Below are 20,370 nucleotides of genomic sequence, written 5' to 3'. Positions count from 1 at the left end.
ATCTGCTAGCATTTAAAAAAAAGTCACATTTCAAACTCTCATTTACACTTTATTCTCCACTCAGTTTGGTACCAATATATTATACCCTTAAATAAAAAAGTCTGTTCATGGGGATGACAATGTAATTACTGTTGGTGTCTATATGTGTGGTTTCCAACTGGCTTTTAAAGGTGGGGGAAAGGGCCCTAGCGAAAATAGCTTTTTCCCTGTCATGTTTGGTGACTGTTCTCAGGAATGGTATATTACCAGTCAATGAAGAAAATCCATAAAGGGATATTAAATTTAAAAGAATGGAAACATGCTAGCAGGTTGATGAATAGAAAACTTGGTCCTATTTTGATAAATATTTTTAAAAATGAAAGTATGATGAATCTATATGCCTTTTAATATTGTGTTTTTAGTAATTACCACGCCAGTTGATTCAGTTAAATATTAGGCTACATGCCAAGAATAATCTAGATATTTTTCCTTTATTAAGCCATGAGAACTGAATGCTGAACCAATCTGTTGGCCATAGCATCTAAGTGACTCACAACCATTATTCAAACTGGAGGAATTTCTGGTTTAAGTCAAAGACACGATGAAACATAGGCATTTTTATATGGTCAAAGTGAACAATCATTTAGAAATCACTTCATGAAATCTGATCAGCAACATGCTAATCACTTCAGGCAATGGGAGAAGTGTTAGAGGAACTGTGTGCCTGACTGATCCCGAAACAGGTGATGAAGGTGTTTATGTGCTGAACTGGCACTTGGTGCCTGGTAGGGAGGCGGGCCTTACCAAATCTGGTTTTGAACAATGATAACACCTATAGCTGAAAGAATTACTGAAATCTCTAAAGAAAAAATAAGCTTTATTCTAAGCCCGAAATTATCTCACTTCTAATTGCCTTCTTCCTCTCAGAAGCAGTTATTTTTCTAAATGATGCCTGATAATAAGCACTCATGATTTCTTAAGAAACTAATTATAAAAGATGCACTGCACTCAGGATCCCAAAATGGAGCTAGAGCTGGAGGCAGTGTTTCATGGAACTGGGGTATTTGAATCTCAGTCTATCTTGAAAGATCCTAAGTGTCAATCACTCTTTCTACCTGCCTGCCGTGCCCTTAACCTCATCTCTCCACTGTACAAAATGATACTTGAGGAAAACTGGCATGGAAAGCAGACCTTAAGGGTGAGGCCCCAAGCTTGGGAGTCCTCTGGTGTCCTATGGTCCCACCAGAATAGATGAGTAGGGACTTAGGCCAGGTCCTGTAGAGCAGTGAGGAATTCTCTTTGGAGGTCCATTGCCATACAGATTTCAATGGGAACCTGCCCTTATAATGAGCAGCAGGGCATGTTCAAGAGGTCTAGGTGTCTCTGCATCTATGGAACACATGAAATATAATACATACTTAGCATTGAGGCTCAAGATAGAATATAGATCCACTACACACAGATATCAGTTCAAATTCTTAGAAATCCTAAAAATTCTTGAGTTATCTAAAACTTTAAATGACTTTTCAGAGTTGTGCCAAGAACTGAAACTAAGCTATTTATTTATTTTTTGTCTTAATCTATATATCACAAACAGAGAAGGCAATGGCACCCCACTCCAGTACTCTTGCCTGGAAAATCCCATGGAAGGAGGAGCCTGGTGGGTTGCAGTCCATGGGGTCGCTAGGAGTCAGACACGACTCAGCGACTTCACTTTTCACTTTCATGCATTGGAGAAGGAAATGGCAACCCGCTCCAGTGTTCTTGCCTGGAGAATCCCAGGGACGGGGGAGCCTGGTGGGCTTCCGTCTCTGGGGTCGCACAGAGTCAGACACGACTGAAGCGACTTAGCAGCAGCATGTATCACAAAAGGAAGTGATGACACACCTTAATTGGAACTTGTTTTTTATCTTTCTTATCTGATACATTCTTTTGAAAAGTTTCTGCTAAGATCCCATAAAGCAAGGTTCTTCATATTTCTGAAGGCAGTATTCCTTATGTTTACTTTAATAAAAAAGTTTTCTCCCAAAAGATTTGTCACATTTAAAGTACAAAAACAAATACACAGATCCAGATGTTGAACCACACATACTTATCTATACATATATTATTTAGACCTACTTAAACCCATCTGTACATTCTAGTGTATCTACCTATAACATCTCTTGAATAAAAAAGCAACATATCTTTTAAGAAACAAACTTGGTAGTAACACTGCCATTTGGAAGGATATTTCACAAGAACAGGAGAATTAACCCAGTATAAATCCAGTATGTTTACTTGCACTTCTTAAAACAGTCTACAGGAATAATGAATAGATGAACCTACCAATCAAAGTCTTTGGGCCTAACAACTCTAAAAGAAAGGAATTATGAGAAGATATTTTATAAGGTTAATTACATCCTAAGAGATTATTGTGATTTCTTTTTTTTTAAAGTTTTTAAAGAAAAGACTTTATCTTCTCAAACAGCATAGCATTTCTAAGTCTTATTTTCTATGAAATTGTAATAGGCAACTATATCTGTTAAAACTGGTCACACAAAAGAAGTATATTAAACTGACTACTAACAAAGATAACCAATTTTTAACACTTTGTTAAAAGCAGTTAAAAAAAAAACAGTTCTTCAGGAGAAAAGCAGAAATTTTAGACTTGCCAGATACAGAATATGTGATGTCTCTGAACAGACAGACAGCCTCCTGATTGTGGAGACAAAGTTGTAACAGCTTCTTTGTTCTAGAATGTCACCTACCTCACATGAAGACCATAGGATACTAGGGCTCAGATGCCCAAACATCGCTATTCCAGGCACAGAACTTTCTCAGTGCCTAGTCCCATAACTGGGAACACACAAACATACACAAGAGAGATACGGGTCATTATTAAAATCAGATTTATATTAATGGTGTCACAGTAGCAACACAAAATGTACTGTCTCGTTTCCATAGGAAAGATTATATTTACACTATACACTTAAGTCTTGAAATGTGAACCCCCAAACATTCAGTTCAATAATCAATGAGTTTGCTGAGGGTCCCACACCGTCAAATCCTAATTCAGCAGAATAAAAGCCCCTCCTTGGCTGCCAAGCGCTGGCGATGGACTTTGTCTTGCTGCAGCTCTTCATGATTTGGATGCCAGAGTTTCATAATGATCCTTTCAATGTTGAGAGCATATACGGTATGGGTAGGAATGACTTCCCTGTGTACCTGGGATAAAAACATCAGCATGTCTCCAATTATACTTCAATATACTTATTTTTCCAACACAGAAAATGAAAGTAAGGTTTATATCAACAAAACACTCACAAAAAAGACACAAGCCTGTTAAGTTTTGAGCCAGAACTTAATAAAACCCAAAACGGGTAACAAAATAACAAAGCTCTGAAGGAAAAACAAGGGAACAAAGAGTTTGTTTGTTTGTTTTTTCCTTTCACTGGAAAGGTGAGGAATGGGGGAGGTAAGTTAGGAAGGATTCCTGAGAGCAGGATTTGAAAATAAGGCTAGTATTAATGGCTTTAGTAACAAACAATAAAAACTGAAAAACAAAAGTCAGGAAATGGAAAAGCTAGTGAATATCTTTGTAGACTTGAAGAAACTTTGAACCTATCCATAAATCTAGATAAACCTTAAGGTGCCAAGAGTTACCTGCAAAGCTTCAAAAAGGTCGTACATGTTCACTGGAGGCAGAGACGCGGGCAGTGTGTCCCCCGAGCACGCCAGCAGGAGTGCAGCCTGCTGCTCAGCATCGTCAGGGGGCGGGTGGGACGCTGGGTTCTGACCAGCAAAAGGAGCAGAGAGGGCTGGAGGGCTGAAAACAAAACGTTCCAGAAACATTCCAGTAAGAAAGAGGGAAACCACTGAACAACCAGAGTAGGGACGGTCTGCTAGAAAACTTCTTATAAAATGTATCTCAAAATGAATCAGAAATCCAATTATTTTTCAGCCAGTGTATACATGAATAACCTACAATTTTCATTTTTAAAGGCAGCCCATCTCTTGGGCTGGAAATAAAATGCAGTACAACTGCATTTACCCTCCTCCCTCCACAAGTGTCAAAATATTTGTTAAGTCAGGATACAGAGTCAAAATTGTCTCCTGCCCTTAAAGAGCTTCTAGGTGGAAAAAATAATAGACCCTAATTAAAGGAAAATGAAATTGCAAACTGACTTGGAGAGGAAACTAAAGACAACAGGATCAAAAAATAACAAGCAAGGAAAGAAGATAAGGCACAAAAGCAGCAACGGGCAAACCTGGAAGGTAGAGAAAATGCACCCAAATTTTGCCAACTTCCCCAAATAGAACCCAGATATAACTGGGAAGACAAGCATGATTTTTGTATCATAATACAGTAGGAGACAAGCTATGCCATTCTGGAGAACACACAGGAGGTAAAACAGTGAGGAGGGAACCCGGAGGAAAGCACAAGTAGAGTGTGAGCGTGGGTTTCGGCACCAGACAAAGGCAGCCCTGATGGAGAAACAGGTGGCCAAGAATGAGGCAGGAGTCTTCTAGGGACAGGCTGGCAGGGAGAGAGGGCGGCTGGAGGCCTGGCAGGCCCAGACACTGCTCCAGCACTCACCCAACACAAGGGGCTGTTTTTCTCTAAAGACGAATGACCCACAAAGGAGAACAAATAATCAACAACAGATATGCTTGCAGGAGGTCGAGTAAATCTTCACCTATGGCAGTCTGAAATAGTGAACCCAATTTAAGCCAGTGCTCTTCAAAATGAGCCTTGTGAGTTGTGTTGAGGTCTGCAGAGCCATGACACAAGCACCAGCACCAGGCCCTCCCTACGGTGTCAGCACCGTCTGCTCTGACTCCCTGCTCAGCTCTCCCACCACACATCCCACCACGATCACGCCACCAGCCTTCCTTGCCAGTTACTTCTTCCCCATCACCACTCCAGCCAGCCTTCCCAATAATACTTTTTTCTACCTCTCTTCTCCCTGAAGAGAGACAACAAAGGGAAGGTAATCCAGGTCATCTCAGAGGGATGTTTCAGGACAGCACAGAGGTCCTGGGAGCCCACAGTGCAGAGAGGTTCCAGAGGTCAGAGCTCAAAGACCAGATCTGCCCAAGAGGGTGCCAAGAGCAACCGATGACACCCAGCCCAGGCCATGATCTTGAGCTCTAGCTACAAAAGCCAGGTAAGGACCTGGAGACACACCCACCACTGCTCCTCCCACCATCAAGAAACCCAACCCTGACACAATAACCACAGGCCACATTTCAGAGTGACAACTGGCCCACTCCCACCACCAAGAGGTGCTGCCCCAGGAGCCTTCAAGATGCACTGCCCTCAGAGTGGGGCCACTCGCATTAAACCACACGCCGCAGCCAAACTCTACAACTTTACTTTTGATCTACAGAGTACCAGAAGAATTCACTAGTTATGCAAGAAAGCAACTTGAGAAAATAAAACTGTACTGCTCTCAGAGTTACCCTAGACTCACAGAAACTCAATAATCAATTATTTAACAGTGGTCTATTATGTAAGAGTAGCATAACCAACTAGAAAGGATGGATGCAAAAATCACAAGAAACTTCATATACCTTTCTATTAAGCTGTTGTAAGCTACTACACTATTCTTCAGGTATGGCTGTGGGGTCACATTGCTACCAAAGGCATATTTAAAATGACCATCACGTAACCGGTAAGCTTTCCTTCTTGACACAACTGATGACAGTATATCTTTAAGGTGATTCTGTAAAAACAAGAAAAAAAAATGAAAAATAGCATGAACTGTTCTTAAAAGCAAACCATAAACTTCCATTAACCAAACAATGTTTATTGGCAGTGAATGGAGACGTGAGAATGGCAAGCAAGTGCTGAAGCCAAATGAATGCTCACTAAAAAGCCACAGACCATACCAGAGTGGGAAGGCCTAGCAAAGAGTGAAGGGAGATGCACTGTTTTGATTTAGTTCTACTCAAGATGAGCTTGCTCTACAGAAATTTATTAAAGTCTTATACCTCTAAATTGGCTCCTCTCTCTCAAAAATGATTTTTAGATAGCTTTAAACAGAAGTACAAAAACAAGTAATTTTTTAAAGTAGCAAACTACCTTGAAGCTTGTTTGAAAATGGTACAAAATGTTTTAAGATCAGAAATATATGTTATAGTACCCAATCTACTAAAATCCTTGCATGAATAGAACCCTGGCTCTCTCAAAAGCCACATAAAAGACAGATATTACAGGAAATAAATAGGTATTAGGTATTTAACATCTCTTCACCTTTGTGACAGCCTAAGAGAGGGTTAGAGATTATCTGTGAAAACGGAGACAGACTAGTCCCAGACTACCATTATTAACAGCGAAGCCAGGGGGCATGGTATTTCAATTATACCAGTAAGATCATCTCATGTCAGGACATCATGGTACCACTTGTAACTTAAAACTTCATGAGATAGCTAGCATAATCTCTGAGGTACAGGTGAGGAAACAGAGCCCCAGAGAATCGCAAGGAAAGACCCAGTGTCCCCTGTCAGCACCTGTGCACTGTAGACCCCAGTGTGCGTTTTATCTAGTGACTGAATGAGTAAAATGAATGAATGAAAGCGTGTGCTGAGACAGACGCCCACGGTTTGGACACCACGCCTAGTAATGCTCTTCAAATGCTGTGCCACAGCAAAATCAAGTGATTTTAATCTTTAGGATTCTCAATCTGTTTTTTGTTTAGAAACTGTCCCCTTGTTATCAAGTTAAACATCAAAAGTGTTATGCCACCAGTAACCTTTTGAAAAGCTTAGTCTGTTAACTGAAGGCAACTGTTTGGATTGTGATGTTTCTCCCCTCAAGAGAAAACAATTTCAGCAAGGCAATTCTGAAATCAGAGTTCCATTTTAGTTCTTTTCTTGCAGTACGAACTCTGAATAACACACACAAGCCTGTCACATTCAATCTATAGGAGTGTTTTTGTGACACTAGCAAACCAACCTCCACCGCGTAGACCACAGCTGAGACAGCTTCTTCAGTGACGTTGTCCAGCCCGTGTTCGTAAGCAGTCACTATCATCCTCCCTTCAAGCTGACCCCGAGTAGGAAGCATCATTGTGTGGGAACAAAGTTTCAAGTCATCATCATCCTGGGGATCCTTTGCCACAAACTGCTGGGCTCCTGAGAGGGGATTCTGAGGCTGGAATCTATGCTATAGGTAAGAAAACTTCAAAATTATTCATTACATGGCAAGTAATAAGACACAAACAAAAGTAACCAATGAATTGGACCTGAGATCCTACAAATTAATGCCATCAAAACTAAACCACAAGAGTTAAAAAAAGGTAATTCATGCACAAATAATCACAGATTCACAACCATTACATATCAATAATGAAGACATGAGTTAAGGGGAATAGCAGCAGTATGCACAGTAGTTTATTCTATTTAATTAATTCCTTAGTAATCACAGAATATACGGCTCTGTGCTAAAAACAACAAATGGGGAGAAGGAGAATATATAAAACTATTTTCAAACAAGTCAAAACATTTTAAGTACACTTGTAAGTAAGCAGATTCTGAACGCAGAAATATACGGTGAATGTTTCAGAAAACTGGTAATTTCTGTTACCAACATAACAGATCTAATAACAAATATTCCAAGATAATGTAGGGTAGTATAACTCTTCAGTTACATTATATTCCACTAACAATTCTCAACACAGAATCTTTTTAAGACAGTCATTAGTTCTTTAAAAAATAGCCTTTCCCAATCTTTTCCACTTATAAAAGCCCAGCCTTGCTCTGGGAGATGCTGAGAGCACATTTACATTCTCCATCATCAGCAGGAGATATGCCCCTGTAGCTTTTGCTTAAGTTCAGCTCACAAGATTTTGTAGCAAATATGGCTTGTCCTGTTTGAAGTCTGTATTATGAAAGCAACTTGCTTTTCCATTTCCATAAGTATATAGCATATACTCATGCTATAAGTATAAGTCTTATAGCAAGTATAAGACTATCTCATATCAAACACGCTTTTTTAAAGCAAGTATGCCTCTCTGGAGATGCTGTTGCCCTCCAGATCGAATATTATTGATATAAAACATGGAGGAAAAAGTAGAAGTAAATAAATGTTTGTTGATATTTATCAATAAAGTACTCAATCAAATCTATAAAAGGCATAGGGAAATTTTGTTCCCTGGATATAAAACTGAAAAAGCAAGTTATTCTAAAATGTTTACAAATTTCATAGTCCAATGCCTTCAAGATTTCTCTGAGGATCCCCAGAAGGCTCAAGGTTTACCAGGGCATCACCAGGATCCTGCTGGAGGCCTTTAGGCCTCCTGGACCCTTGGAACAGAAGTCTTCAATCTGAGCAACATTATTCATTCCCAAAGATATTTTAGAGGAAAAAGAACACAGGTATAGTTCTTGAATCACTGAAAAATCCTTATATACAAATGACAACATATTAATAATTATGCAATAACAAACCAGAAGCATAAAAATTCAGACACTTTGGTAAAGAGGGTTTCAAAGATTGGGTCCCAATTTCAAATTCAATAACATCTTTTCCTCCCCAAATAACACCTTTTTCTCTTCACCTTTTTTCAACTTTCCTACCAGAATTGTAATATTCATTAAAAAACTAAAGCCAGTTCTGTCACAACAGTTCTTAAATCAGTCATTACCAAGATTTACTGAAGAACAACCTACATCAAATTTCTGACGAACAGAAGAAAGCTTTTTCTTTCCCTTTGGTTTTCCAGGTTTGGCTGCAGAACCCCCTGTCCAGGGTAAAGATCCAGCACCCTCTATGAGACAGAAAAATAGCAATCATAAGAGAAAAGAACAACTGATAACTGCTAAGTTTGTTTTCCCTTTGGGTTAAAGAAGCATGAGATGTTCAAATGATGAAAATAAACAATAAACGCTTAAATTCAGATCTCTTTCTGCTTCTCTAAAAAAACTTCAAATTCTCTCAAATCTTTTTTTTTTCCTAGCTATAACCAAAATTGTTCTTTTAGGAAGACAAATTTGTTTTTGACGTTTTTAATTGTCTATGGGGTACCTGTTTGCTTAATAGTAGCAGTAATATTATAAAAGCAGGACAGAATTTTCTAGTTCAAGATAGCAAACTGAGCACGTGTATTTGTCTCCTCTCTCTTCCAAGACCCTGCTAAAACAACAGTAGGGAAACGTAAATGGCACGTGCACAACAGAGACTAAAAGGACAACGAGTGGCAGACCAAGAGGAGATCTCGCCAAATTCCAAGGACAGGCTAAAAAGGAGCCAACTCACAAAGTGGACGTGTGGAAGCTACGGCCTAAGCTGGGCAAGCTTGGTAAATAGGTGGAGCTAAGTTAACCTGACTAGTAGACATCCATAAAGAATCTGAATTTGTAGGTGAGGCCAGTGGAAAGCAGGAGGGATAGTACAGCTAAAAACAAGATTAATGGAGTATCTATATTGAAAAGTCACCCATACAAATGCCTTCCCTCATATCCAGGACTGAACTCAGTACAACACAAAAAAGATGGGTCCCCTGATCAAAAGTTAAGAATTTCAAGACAACCCGGGTACAGCACCAAAGCAAGTGCAGGCCCTTCCGAGTTCACTGAACAGTTGTTCCTGGCCCCACGCAACCAGTCCCGCTCACCCCTGTGCACAGGGAGGCCTATGTAACAGGAGGATGGAGAGCTCTTCTCCAGTTGAAACAAATCTTCTTGGCTTTACTAAGGTGTTTGTGTGGGTACTGGCACCCTCGAGCACAGCCCCACTGTAATGCTGGCCTCCTGCCACTCTAAAGGGCAATCTCCAGGCAGTTTTATGCTTCATTCTTAAATACAAATCATCAGACATTTGATAGAAATCTGTAACATGGTGAGAAAGACCAAGCTAAACAAACAAAAAAATCAAAGTTATACATACACTTGAAAAAAATATCCCAAAGAATACTTTCAAGAAAAGACAATGCACATAAAGTGTCTAGGATACAGCTGTTAGGAGTCAACAAATAACATCATTAAAACCATCTTTCTTGCCTGGCTTAGAGAAATAGTAAGCAATTTGACCACAATTATTAACACACACACACAAATTATATTTCTATATTATACTTTTAGTAGAAATCATCTCTTTGTTGCCAACAAATAGTTTAAGGAAAGATATTTTGGGTGTTTGATGGAGAAATAATCTCTTAAATTCCAATGTACCTTCATTTATTTTTAAACAACCAACAACAAACATTCAAGAGTATCAAAGGCTTTAATTAAAATCAGCCACCTGTATTAATAGCACTGTATATTCTTTTGGCATTTTTTATTTCTAAGAGAAATTTTACATGTTCTTTCACCTGCTTTTTTATAACCATGTGGGGTAGATATTACAGTCTCATAGAAGCTCACAACATTCAATAATTAAATATATCACCTAAGCTAGTGGCAAAACTTAAACTTGAACCCAAGTCTCCTGACTCCTATCAACCAAAGTGTTTAATTCCAATCATCCCACTGAATCTTTTGGGTGTGTGGCACTTCAGAATATATCTACCTAAAAAGTAAGATCCATCCTCACAAAATGTTGGCTTTTCTGATCAAATTAAATTTTAAACAATAAAGTGGATTATGTTTATGATCTAACAGGCAAAAGTCCACTTCTATTTAAATTAAATAAAACATCAGGCACAGTGTAGAATGTGCAGAAGCGGTATGGTGAGGGATGGAGAGCAGCCTCCCTGCTCTAACACCAGTCTCCATAAACAAACGCTCTTTACCACTCTTCCCAGCAAGGGTAACTTCTCTTGAGTGTGAAGAATAGGCCTTTAGTATATCTTATCTGAATTCTCCATCTTACAACAGAGCTTAGCAGAGGGAGATGATACAAAATACTAGCCGTGTCTAGATAAAAGGGGCGTCCCTGGTGGCTCAGATGGTAAAGTGCCTGTCTGCAGTGCAGGAGACCTGGGTTCGATCCCTGGGTTGGGGGAACCCCTGGAGAAGGAAATGGCAGCCACTCTAGTAGTCTTGCCTGGAAAATCCCACGGACGGAGGAGCCTGGTAGGCTACTACAGTCCATGGGGTCGCAAGGAGTCGGACACAAAGGAGTGACTCCACTTCCTCTAGATAAACATGGGCTTTTAATAAATGACCATCAGAATTACCACAGGCCCTTTAAAAGCAACAACAAAAACCAACAGTACCTTTAAATACAAGAGCCCAGGATAAGCTTTACCATGAGGCAAATTTTTAATGTATTTATTTGGTTTTGACTAACTGATTAAAATAAGATTGAAAGAGGTGACTTGTACCACTTAAACCTCCAAAAAACTAGGGGCAAAAAATCATCGTCTGTATCCATCTTCTTAGGCTGATGTGACAGACGTGGCTTCCGTGCACGTCCCTGCTGCTGCTGCTAAGTCGCTTCAGTCGTGTCCAACTCTGTGCGACCCCACAGACGGCAGCCCACCAGGCCCTGCTGTCCCTGGGATTCTCCAGGCAAGAACATTGGAGTGCTCCCTACCATGCTGCTATTCACCACCTTTGTTCTCCACCAAGAGTTCGCCAAACACAGGCTGAAGCACTTAACCTTCCAGGTGCTAATATCTCACTGAATTAAGAACAGGAAAACCCAAGTTCTCAACACATGCTGTGGTTTATCCTCCATACATCCCTGGTAAACCTCTTCTAACCACCAAATGCCCTCTCTTCACTCTCCTCAGCTTCTTCCTCCTGACTAACTACTCGCCTCCTCACCTCTGGTTTACTTAAGTAATTGAAACCCAGTAAAGCCCAAAAGTCAATGTAAAGACAGTGAAATTACCTGCTTTAAAAAGGTCCTATAAAAGAATCAGCACTTTATAATAAAATGTGTCTTCTAAGCAGTTCAAAGAACATTTCATTTGCAAACACGTCTGTTAGAGGCAGCGAGAGCCTAGTAAAAGCCCGAGTTTGTGGCTCTGCTGACTGACATCCCTAGAGGTTACTTGCACTCCCTTACCTGGTGTAGACACCAAAATCTGACAGCGCGTGAGAATAGCCAGGAGGAAATCGTTGTGAGAGTGGACTGGAAGAGGGAAGATGGCCACAAGTCAAGCACATGACATTTACAACATACGGAAACCACTGTGTTAGTCTAGTTTTTAAAGACTTTGGATATCCCCTACTCTGCCATTCTTTACATTTACTTTTAAATATCCACATTATTTAAATGACCTTATATACTACTAAAACAAACAAACAAAAATTTAACTTAATTTATTGCAGATCTGGGAAAACTTCAGAACAGTAAAGTAAGTCCCCAGATTATTTTACCATTATCCTGTGTGAGAAGTCTATGAGCTTCAAGGTCAAACTCTTCTTTGCTGATCTTCTGCTTGAACCACAACTTTAAGTTAGCCCAGTATCTGCAGAGGCAGAAGCAATATTAAGAACCTCAGGTTTTGCTTCTTCCCCAAGTGCACCTTATCTCCCTCAACTCCCAGGGAAAGATGGAAATTTTGCATTCCCTAATGTTATGGACTGAGTTGTGTTTCCCCCCAAATTCATATGTTGAATCCCTAAGCCCTAGTATCACAGAACGTGACAGGGCCTTCAAAGCGGTAATTAAGTAACATGCTTATTTAATTTAAATGCAGAGTACATCATGAGAAACGCTGGACTGGATGACGCACAAGCTGGAATCAAGACTGCCGGGAGAAATATCAATAACCTCAGATATGCAGATGACACCACCCTTATGGCAGAAAGTGAAGAACTAAAGAACCTCTTGATGAAAGTTAAAGAGGAGAGTGAAAAAGTTGGCTTAAAGCTCAACATTCAGGAAACTAAGATCATGGTATCTGGTCCCATCACTTCATGGCAAACAGATGGGGAAACATTGGAAACAGTGACAGACTTTATTGTTTTGGGCTTCAAAGTCACTGCAGATAGTGACTGCAGCCATGAAATTAAAAGACACTTGCTCCTTGGTAGAAAAGCTATGACCAACCTAGACAGCACATTAAAAAGCAGAGATGTTACTTTGCCAACAAAGGTCCGTCTAGTCAAGGCTATGCTTTTTCCAGCAGTCATGTATGGATGTGAGAGTTGGACTATAAGGAAAGCTGAATGCCGAAGAACTGATGCTTTTGAACTGTGGTGTTGGAGAAGACCCATGACAATCCCTTGGACTGCAAGGAGATCCAACCAGTCCATCCTAAAGGAAATTAGTCCTGAATATTCACTGGAAGGACTGATGCTGAAGCTGAAACTCCAATACTTTGGCAGCCTGATGCAAAGAACTGACTCATTGGAAAAGACCCAGATGCTGGGAAAGATTGAAGGCAGGAGGAGAAGGGACGAGAGAGGATCAAATGGTTGGATGGCATCGACTCAATGGACATGAGTTTGAGTAAGCTTCGGGAGTTGGTGATGGGCCAGGGAAGCCATGGGGTCACAAAGGGTCAGACATGACCAAGCAACTGAACTGAAGTGATCAGAGTAGGCCCTAACGCAGTGAGACTGGTGTCCTTATAAGAAGGGATTAGGATACAGACAAGAGACAGCAGGCAACAGCCAATGGGAGAGGCCTCAGAAAATAACAACCCTGCTCACACCCTGATGTCAGACTTCTAGACTCTGGAATGGTGAGAAAATAAATTAGTTGTTTAAGCTACTAAGGAGCCAGAACACCATCAGAAGAGGAAAGTCCTCCCTAAAAGGGACTGAGCGGTAGTCACAGAATCTGACCTGTAAGTCAACCAGCTAAAAACCATAGCTGTACCTTTCCTTCCTCGCTGTTGCCTTTCCAAAGGACCTACTCCCCAGAAAAATACACTTAAAATTATTTTAAAATATTATTAAAGTTGTCAAATATTGCATATTTGAAAGTTTCTGAGAGTAGATCTTAACAACTTACTGCCCAAAATGTATTAATAAGTCTTTTGTTAACCTGAATATTATTGACCAGAGTGTTTCAATATTCACTTACATAACAAATAGATGGTCATAGGTATTAGTTTCTACAAAAACCCCCTAGTCAATAATGTATTAAACGTTCTCATCAACAAGAAAAAAATAATTTTTTAACTATATATGATGAGACATGAACTAGACTTATTATGGTGCCACACTGCAATATATATACAAATACTGAATCATTAATGTTGTACCCCTGAAACTAATGAAAAGCTGTATGTCATTTATACCTCAATTTTAGGAAAGATTTATATTTTAAAGTTTGTTATGTGTTATAGATTGAGGAGTGTAAGTTTTTAAAAGTGAAAACCAACCACTAATCATAAAAATTACTAGTTAACTGGTAGGAAAAAAGGATCCAATCTTTTATACCTTAACAACATTATTAAAAATAGGAGTAAAATACTTGATTTTTCACATCCACACCCCTTGTTTTGATGCTTAAGACAGCTACTCCTCATTCATGAAACAGGACTAATAATTACTTAGTACATGTTTTACAGTAACTTTGAATTCATGATTAGCTACTTTCTAATGCTCATTTGAGTTTCTAACAACAAAGTCCTAAACAAGACGGTTTAATGCTCTCACTGCCATCATTATACCCACGGCAGTTTCTCCTGCTGTCCTATACGCCGATCAGCTTAAGTCTGGCTAACTATATACATGTAATTGTTTGAGTTCCTGTACTCCCCGCCCCAACCCCGCCAGAGAAAATTCACAACTTTAATGGAGCCCTAAACTTTCCCAAGACCCATTTCACTCAACAGTAAAACAAGTTTAGTTCTAGAACCTGGCACAACATTTCACCTGAGTCAAATTCATTAGTCAATAATACCTTCCCAATAGCAAACACATGATTCCTCTGCCTTTTTAAAGACAAGAACAATTTAAAAGTGAAATAAAGTGCCACAGAAAGGCAAAAGTCTTTTCCTATCCCATTCTATACAACAAAAGAGGAGAGTAACATGAGAAAAACTTCATTATTTAAAAACCCTGTGTTCCTATTTTACAAGAAAGGATACTTTCAAATACTTCCTATTTGAAGTGAACTAAGGCAAGACTCTGCCAACCTGATGCTATCTATCTTTTCAAACTTTATAGCCCAAATAGCCAGCACTGGCTATCAAGTTGAAGATTCACTTCCCAATCCTGGTCCCTGTATTAACCTGTTATGTAGCCATGGACAATTGATTGTTTTCCTTAAAAATAAGGAAAACAAAGTAAGCCAGCCTCTATATAGGTGAGGATAATGGGTGATGAGTATAAATGGATCGGACTAGGTAGCACTGCAGAAACCTGGGGAAGATTAAACAACATATGGCTAAATCATCCAAAAAACAAAGCATTCATTTGAACCCGACACTAAACTAAGTACTATACAGAGTAAGCTAGCAAAGCTCATGTCTTTCTAGAAGCTGACATGGGCAGACAACCTGACGTGAAAGACATTAGGACAACAGCATAAATAGGAAACAACTCATGCCTAAGATCCTTATACACCTGATATCTTTTATCTACAAACAAGAACCACATTTAAATGGTCAGGCTGTACAAACCAAGACAAACTACTCAAGCAGGATGTGTGAGAAAATATTGTAGGACAGACTGCTCAACCAAGAAGTACTTTTTAAGGAGCAGAAGGAAAAAAAGACAATGGAAAACATTAATAGAGAACAACACTGTACCACTAACTCTTCCTAGCACAAAGGTATATTTTGATTGCATTCTTAATGGAGATTCAGCTACAGATGCACCAAATTTAGCTTCGGCATCTATATTTGACCAACATCTGATAGCCAGCGTTGATCTTTAAAGACCAAATAGGAAACACTAATTTCAATATTTCTAGTGACCCATGTGAGAAGTGTGGCTTCACAGAGGGCATCATCGCATCTAATCAGTCAATTATACACACAAGCCAAGTTTACTGCAGCATGAAAACATTCACTTTCAAATATTTGTAAGCATCATAAATATAAGAGTGACAAGTCTATTGTGCTTAAAAAGTGTAAATTTAAGCGGTCAGTATTACAAAAATAAGCTACAGTAATTAATGACAGTAAATTTTACTCATTAAAATAATTAAGGATTTTTAATTAAGTAAGCAAGGAAAGAGAAAGAACGTCAACATGCACATTAAACTAACTTCAGGTAAAAATATTTTATCTTTGGGAGTCAATTAATGTTTATGAAAAATTAAATAATTATGCCCCAAATAACAGATTATTAAAATTTAATTCCAGTGTTTCTAGTTTGATTTATTATTGTTCCTAATAACTTTAAAAATCATATTTTGTTTTTAGTTATTCCATTTAGTCCATCGGTGTTCCAAGAAGTCTTACATGAGAATTCTGTGTATCTTGGTAAGACACAAAGTAGACTGCCACATCAAAATTTCACAAGAAGGAAAAACCAAAACTCATGTATGACATCCAAGTTAAGCAACTTCAATTCAGTTATAATAAACAAATAAAAAGATGAGAAGGAGAAAGAGTGGAGAAAAAGAAAGTATCCCCCAAACACCCTGCACCTCTAGAAACATTTCAAAATAAGTGCCTACTGAGTACTGTAAAACGTACAGAATATCACAAAAATCATCCAGCAGCAACACAGGCATTATAATCTTAAACCTTTAAAATTGGCTTCTAATATTTTAGAAAAATAAAAATGCAATCACACTGTTTTGAAAATTTCCAAATTTGTCCTTGTACTTCGGAGGGTTCCTTCTATGACTTTGGCTTTGTCTGAATTACTGATTTTACACTCAGCCATTTCAGCGATTCTGACCCGACTATGTACTCGGTCCCCTGCTATAACCTGGGTGAAAGTCTTTGGGAGCTTCTGGGATCCTTTGCAACCCCCCGGTAAGGTTTCTGAGCGAGAAATTAGACACGAGGGCCCCAATACTGCCATGACTTTTGAAGAGTTAAGATCTCTGTCCTCTCATCCATCAAACGGGATTGATAACTGTACCTACCTCAAATCTCTGTTGCGAGGATTAGATGAGATAGTACATCTAGAGCGCTTTAAAGGTTCGCTACTGCAATAACCACTGTAATTGCAGCAGTGTTCAGTGACTATTTCACCGGAGCGTCTGTCTGCCTTCCGAAATGGCTTTCTGTGTCTTACCCACAGTTCCTGCACAACACCTGAGCTCAATAAGCCTCCGCCTCCACGAAGCCCTCAGCGAGCGGGCCGCCTAGAGACGTGCCGGCTCGGACTAGGCCGCTGCTCAGCGACGCGCGTCCCGCACTCCCGCGCCCTTGCCGCACCCGCCCAACAGGCCCCTGGGCGTGAAGGCGTGGAGTACGCCTTGCTCGCCCCACCCAGGGCAGAGCCTCGGGGGAAGGCGCCCGCGCGGGTCCCGAGCAAACCGGGGAGGGCGGCCCCTCCAGCCGGGTGCGTCGGGGCTGCCCGCCGGCCCCCGCCGGAAAAACCCACAGGCGCCACAGCCCACGGCGCGAGGGGCGCACAGGCCCAGCGGCCGCGTGGAGCCACTCCACGATGGGTGGGCAGCCAGAGGCCGGGGGAGCGCCCGCGCAGAGATGCGGAGGCTGCGTCTGGGGAGTTCTTACTGTTTCACGTTGTCCCCCAGGGCCTCGCTCAAGTTCTTCTTCGCCGCCTCCAGCTCGCTCACAAAGGTCGCCATTGCTCCCCCCTTATCAGCCCGACCTCAGACCTCTCGGCCACAGCGACCAGCAACCGAAAAAACAACCCCACGAAGGCTTGGGCTCCGGCGACGCCGTCTGCTCCCGCCTGCCCCGCCCCCAGGAGCTCGGAAGACGGGTGTTCGGTTTTCAGCTCCGCCCGCCTTTCTGAAGGGAAAGCGCTGAGCCGAACTCGGCGTTTCCGCGGTCCTCCAGCCCCCGCCCCTCGCGTCGCATGCCCCGCCTCCTCGCGCTCAACCGTGCCGCCGCCGCCGGGCTGCAGCGCCGCCTTCAGGGCTGGCGCCTCCTGGGCCCTCAGTCTTAGCGCTGCTGGAGTGTCTAATTCGCTCTTTTTACCTGCATGAGTATCTCCTTCCTCCAAGTGAAAAGGTAAATGATGTTGATTTTATTCTCTTTCGTTGCCTTATTTTTTTGTCGACCACTTATCTAATTGACTTTTTAATTTTCTGGCTTCTCCAACTAACGTGTAAGTTCGTGAGGACAGGATCTGTGTTTTGTTCACTGCTGTTGCCCCTAATTCCTAGAGCAGTACCTGACGCATAGTGGGTTGTCAATGAATATTTGATAAGTGAATGAAATAATGAGGAGAAGTAGGGAAAATACACAGAAGGATAAAAGAAAAAAATGTTACCACCCCCCAAACTCTTTCCCCCTTCCCATGATTTATAATCATACCCTATCTTCAATTGGGCATCTTGGTGGGGTTTTCCTTGTATTTACTTAATATAGTAATATATATGTTTTCCTCTTATATCACGTCGTCTTTATAATCGTAATTTTATTGACAGCATCTTAAATACCCTACAGGAGAAAGGCACACAATAACTTGTTTCCCAATTCTTAGACTATCTCCATTTCTTCTTTTAAAAACAATATTGTAATAAACTTTATGCATAAAGCTTTCCCTCATTTAGGATTATTACTTTAAAACAGAGTCCCATAAATAGAATTACTGGGTTAAATGATAGGAGTATTTAAAAGAGTCTTGATGCATATTGTCAAATTGCCTCCCCCAAGTTTGAAATAATCCTAAATGGCTTTTAAATCTTATGTAATTTCTCCATGGAGATTCCTTAAAGCTTCTTCATTCCTTCAGCAAGTATACAGTGAGTTTCTGTTATGCATCTGGCTCTCTTTTGGGTGCTGGGGATACAAAGATGAACTGGGCAGTTAAAGTCTTCCTGCTGCTAAGTCACTTCAGTCGTGTCCAACTCTGTGTGACCCCATAGGCGGCAGCCCACCGACCTGTGTCATAAAACTCTAGAGAAATTTTGACTTTTAAAAAACTAGTTATCCATGTATGCTTTTCAAGGCTCCCCACTGACTACTGACCAAATTCCAGTCCTCCTGAACGTTTGGCTAAGTCACTTCAGTCATGTCCGACTCTGTGCGACCCCATAGACGGCAGCCCACCAGGCTCCCCCATCCCTGGGATTCTCCAGGCAAGAACACTGGAGTGGGTTGCCATTGCCTTCTCCAATGCATGAAAGTGAAAAGTGAAAGTGAAGTCGCTCAGTGTATCCAACTCTTCGCGACCCCATGGACTGCAGCCTACCAGGCTCCTCCGCCCATGGGATTTTCCAGGCAAGAGTACTGGAGTGGGGTGCCATTGCCTTCTCCCCAGTCCCCCTAACCTGGCATTAAAATTTTCTTATGACCTGGATTCAGCCTACCTGTCTGCCTCACACACCCACAGGCCTGTCTTCATCACCCCTTAGTATCTACTTCACATTCTAGTTATTTGACTTTCTATAACAAACCCTATGTCTCAGTCCTTTTATATCTCCCCTCTGCTAGTTTTGAGACCTATGATTGGCTACCTATGTTTTTTACAGTCAGGTTCAAATATTAAAGGGCCCCTTCAGCAGAACTAGGAAGGGGCACAGATATGTGGGTATATCTGTCAAGAACAGACCCTGGCTGTGTGGTTATCCCATCTACCTATCCACTAACAAAATGACTCATTTCTTGGAATCGATACTTGAAAACACGCATACCTCTACACATCTAGCTCAATTAAATAGTCCATCCTCTCTCATCATTTTGTACACCTATTAGCATTCATTTCAGTATAGTTATTCAGGTAAATGTCCATTCAAACTGTAGTGTTAGACAATATAACAAACCAAAGACATCTGATTAAAACACATACTTAATAGAAATGAATACTAAAACCATTTGTAATTTGATAGTTTACCTTAAACTAATTCTCAGTCTTTTAGTTAAAAGAAAAACACATGTATCAATGCATATATATATATATGGAATCTAGGAAAATGGTACAGATGAACCTATCTGCAGGTCAGGATAGAGTCATAGATGTAGAGAATGGAGATGTGGACACAGAGTGGAACAGGGAGAGTAGGTTGAGTTAGGAGAGTACCAATAACGTGTACACTGCTGCTGCTACTGCTGCTAAGTCGCTTCAGTTGTGTCCGACTCTGTGCAACCCCAGAGACGGCAGCCCACCAGGCTCCCCCGTCCCTGGGATTCTCCAGGCAAGAACACTGGAGTGGCTTGCCATTTCCTTCTCCAGTGCATGAAAGTGAAAAGTGAAAGTGAAGTTGCTCAGTCGTATCCAACTCTTAGCGACCCCGTGGACGCAGCCCACCAGGCTTCGCCACCCATGGGATTTTCCAGGCAGGAGTACTGGAGTGGGGTGCCATTGCCTTCTCTGAACATGTACACTACCATGTGTAAAACAGATAGCTCCTGGGAGGCTGCTGTATAGCACAGGGAGCTCAGCTCAGTGCTCTGTGATGACCTAGAGGGGTGGGATTGGGGTGGGAGACAGGAGGGAAGCCCAAGAGGGAGGGTCTGTGTG

The 20,370-nt window shown here is 41.0% G+C and overlaps 1 protein-coding gene across 1 annotated transcript; it reads right to left on the bottom strand.

Annotated features, from left to right (window-relative positions):
* Positions 1 to 1,867: 1,867 nt before the first annotated feature.
* Positions 1,868 to 17,633, bottom strand: TADA1 (transcriptional adaptor 1). Its single transcript, NM_001101106.1, has 8 exons — positions 17,454 to 17,633; positions 12,232 to 12,323; positions 11,918 to 11,983; positions 8,635 to 8,732; positions 6,920 to 7,129; positions 5,536 to 5,687; positions 3,625 to 3,787; positions 1,868 to 3,186 (listed from the first exon to the last, which is right to left on the bottom strand). The coding sequence occupies exons 1-8, from the start codon at positions 17,525 to 17,527 to the stop codon at positions 3,034 to 3,036; spliced, it is 1,008 nt and encodes a 335-aa protein (NP_001094576.1). The 5' UTR covers positions 17,528 to 17,633; the 3' UTR covers positions 1,868 to 3,033.
* Positions 17,634 to 20,370: the final 2,737 nt, after the last annotated feature.

The sequence above is a fragment of the Bos taurus genome, chromosome 3 (assembly GCF_002263795.3).
Source record: "Bos taurus isolate L1 Dominette 01449 registration number 42190680 breed Hereford chromosome 3, ARS-UCD2.0, whole genome shotgun sequence".
NCBI classification, from domain to species: Eukaryota; Metazoa; Chordata; class Mammalia; order Artiodactyla; family Bovidae; genus Bos; species Bos taurus.
This window is presented reverse-complemented; position numbering and strand designations above follow the sequence as displayed.

Bases quoted from the DNA above. Each gene is read 5' to 3' on its own strand.
- TADA1 (NM_001101106.1), bottom strand. From the start codon at position 17,527: ATGGCGACCTTTGTGAGCGAGCTGGAGGCGGCGAAGAAGAACTTGAGC. The intron at 12,324-17,453 runs GTAAGAACTCCC...CTGCCTCTGCAG, and splicing joins CTGGGGGACAACGTGAAACA to ATACTGGGCTAACTTAAAGT. The intron at 3,788-5,535 runs GTATATGAAGTT...TTTTGTTTTCAG, and splicing joins TACAACAGCTTAATAGAAAG to CCCTCCAGCCCTCTCTGCTC.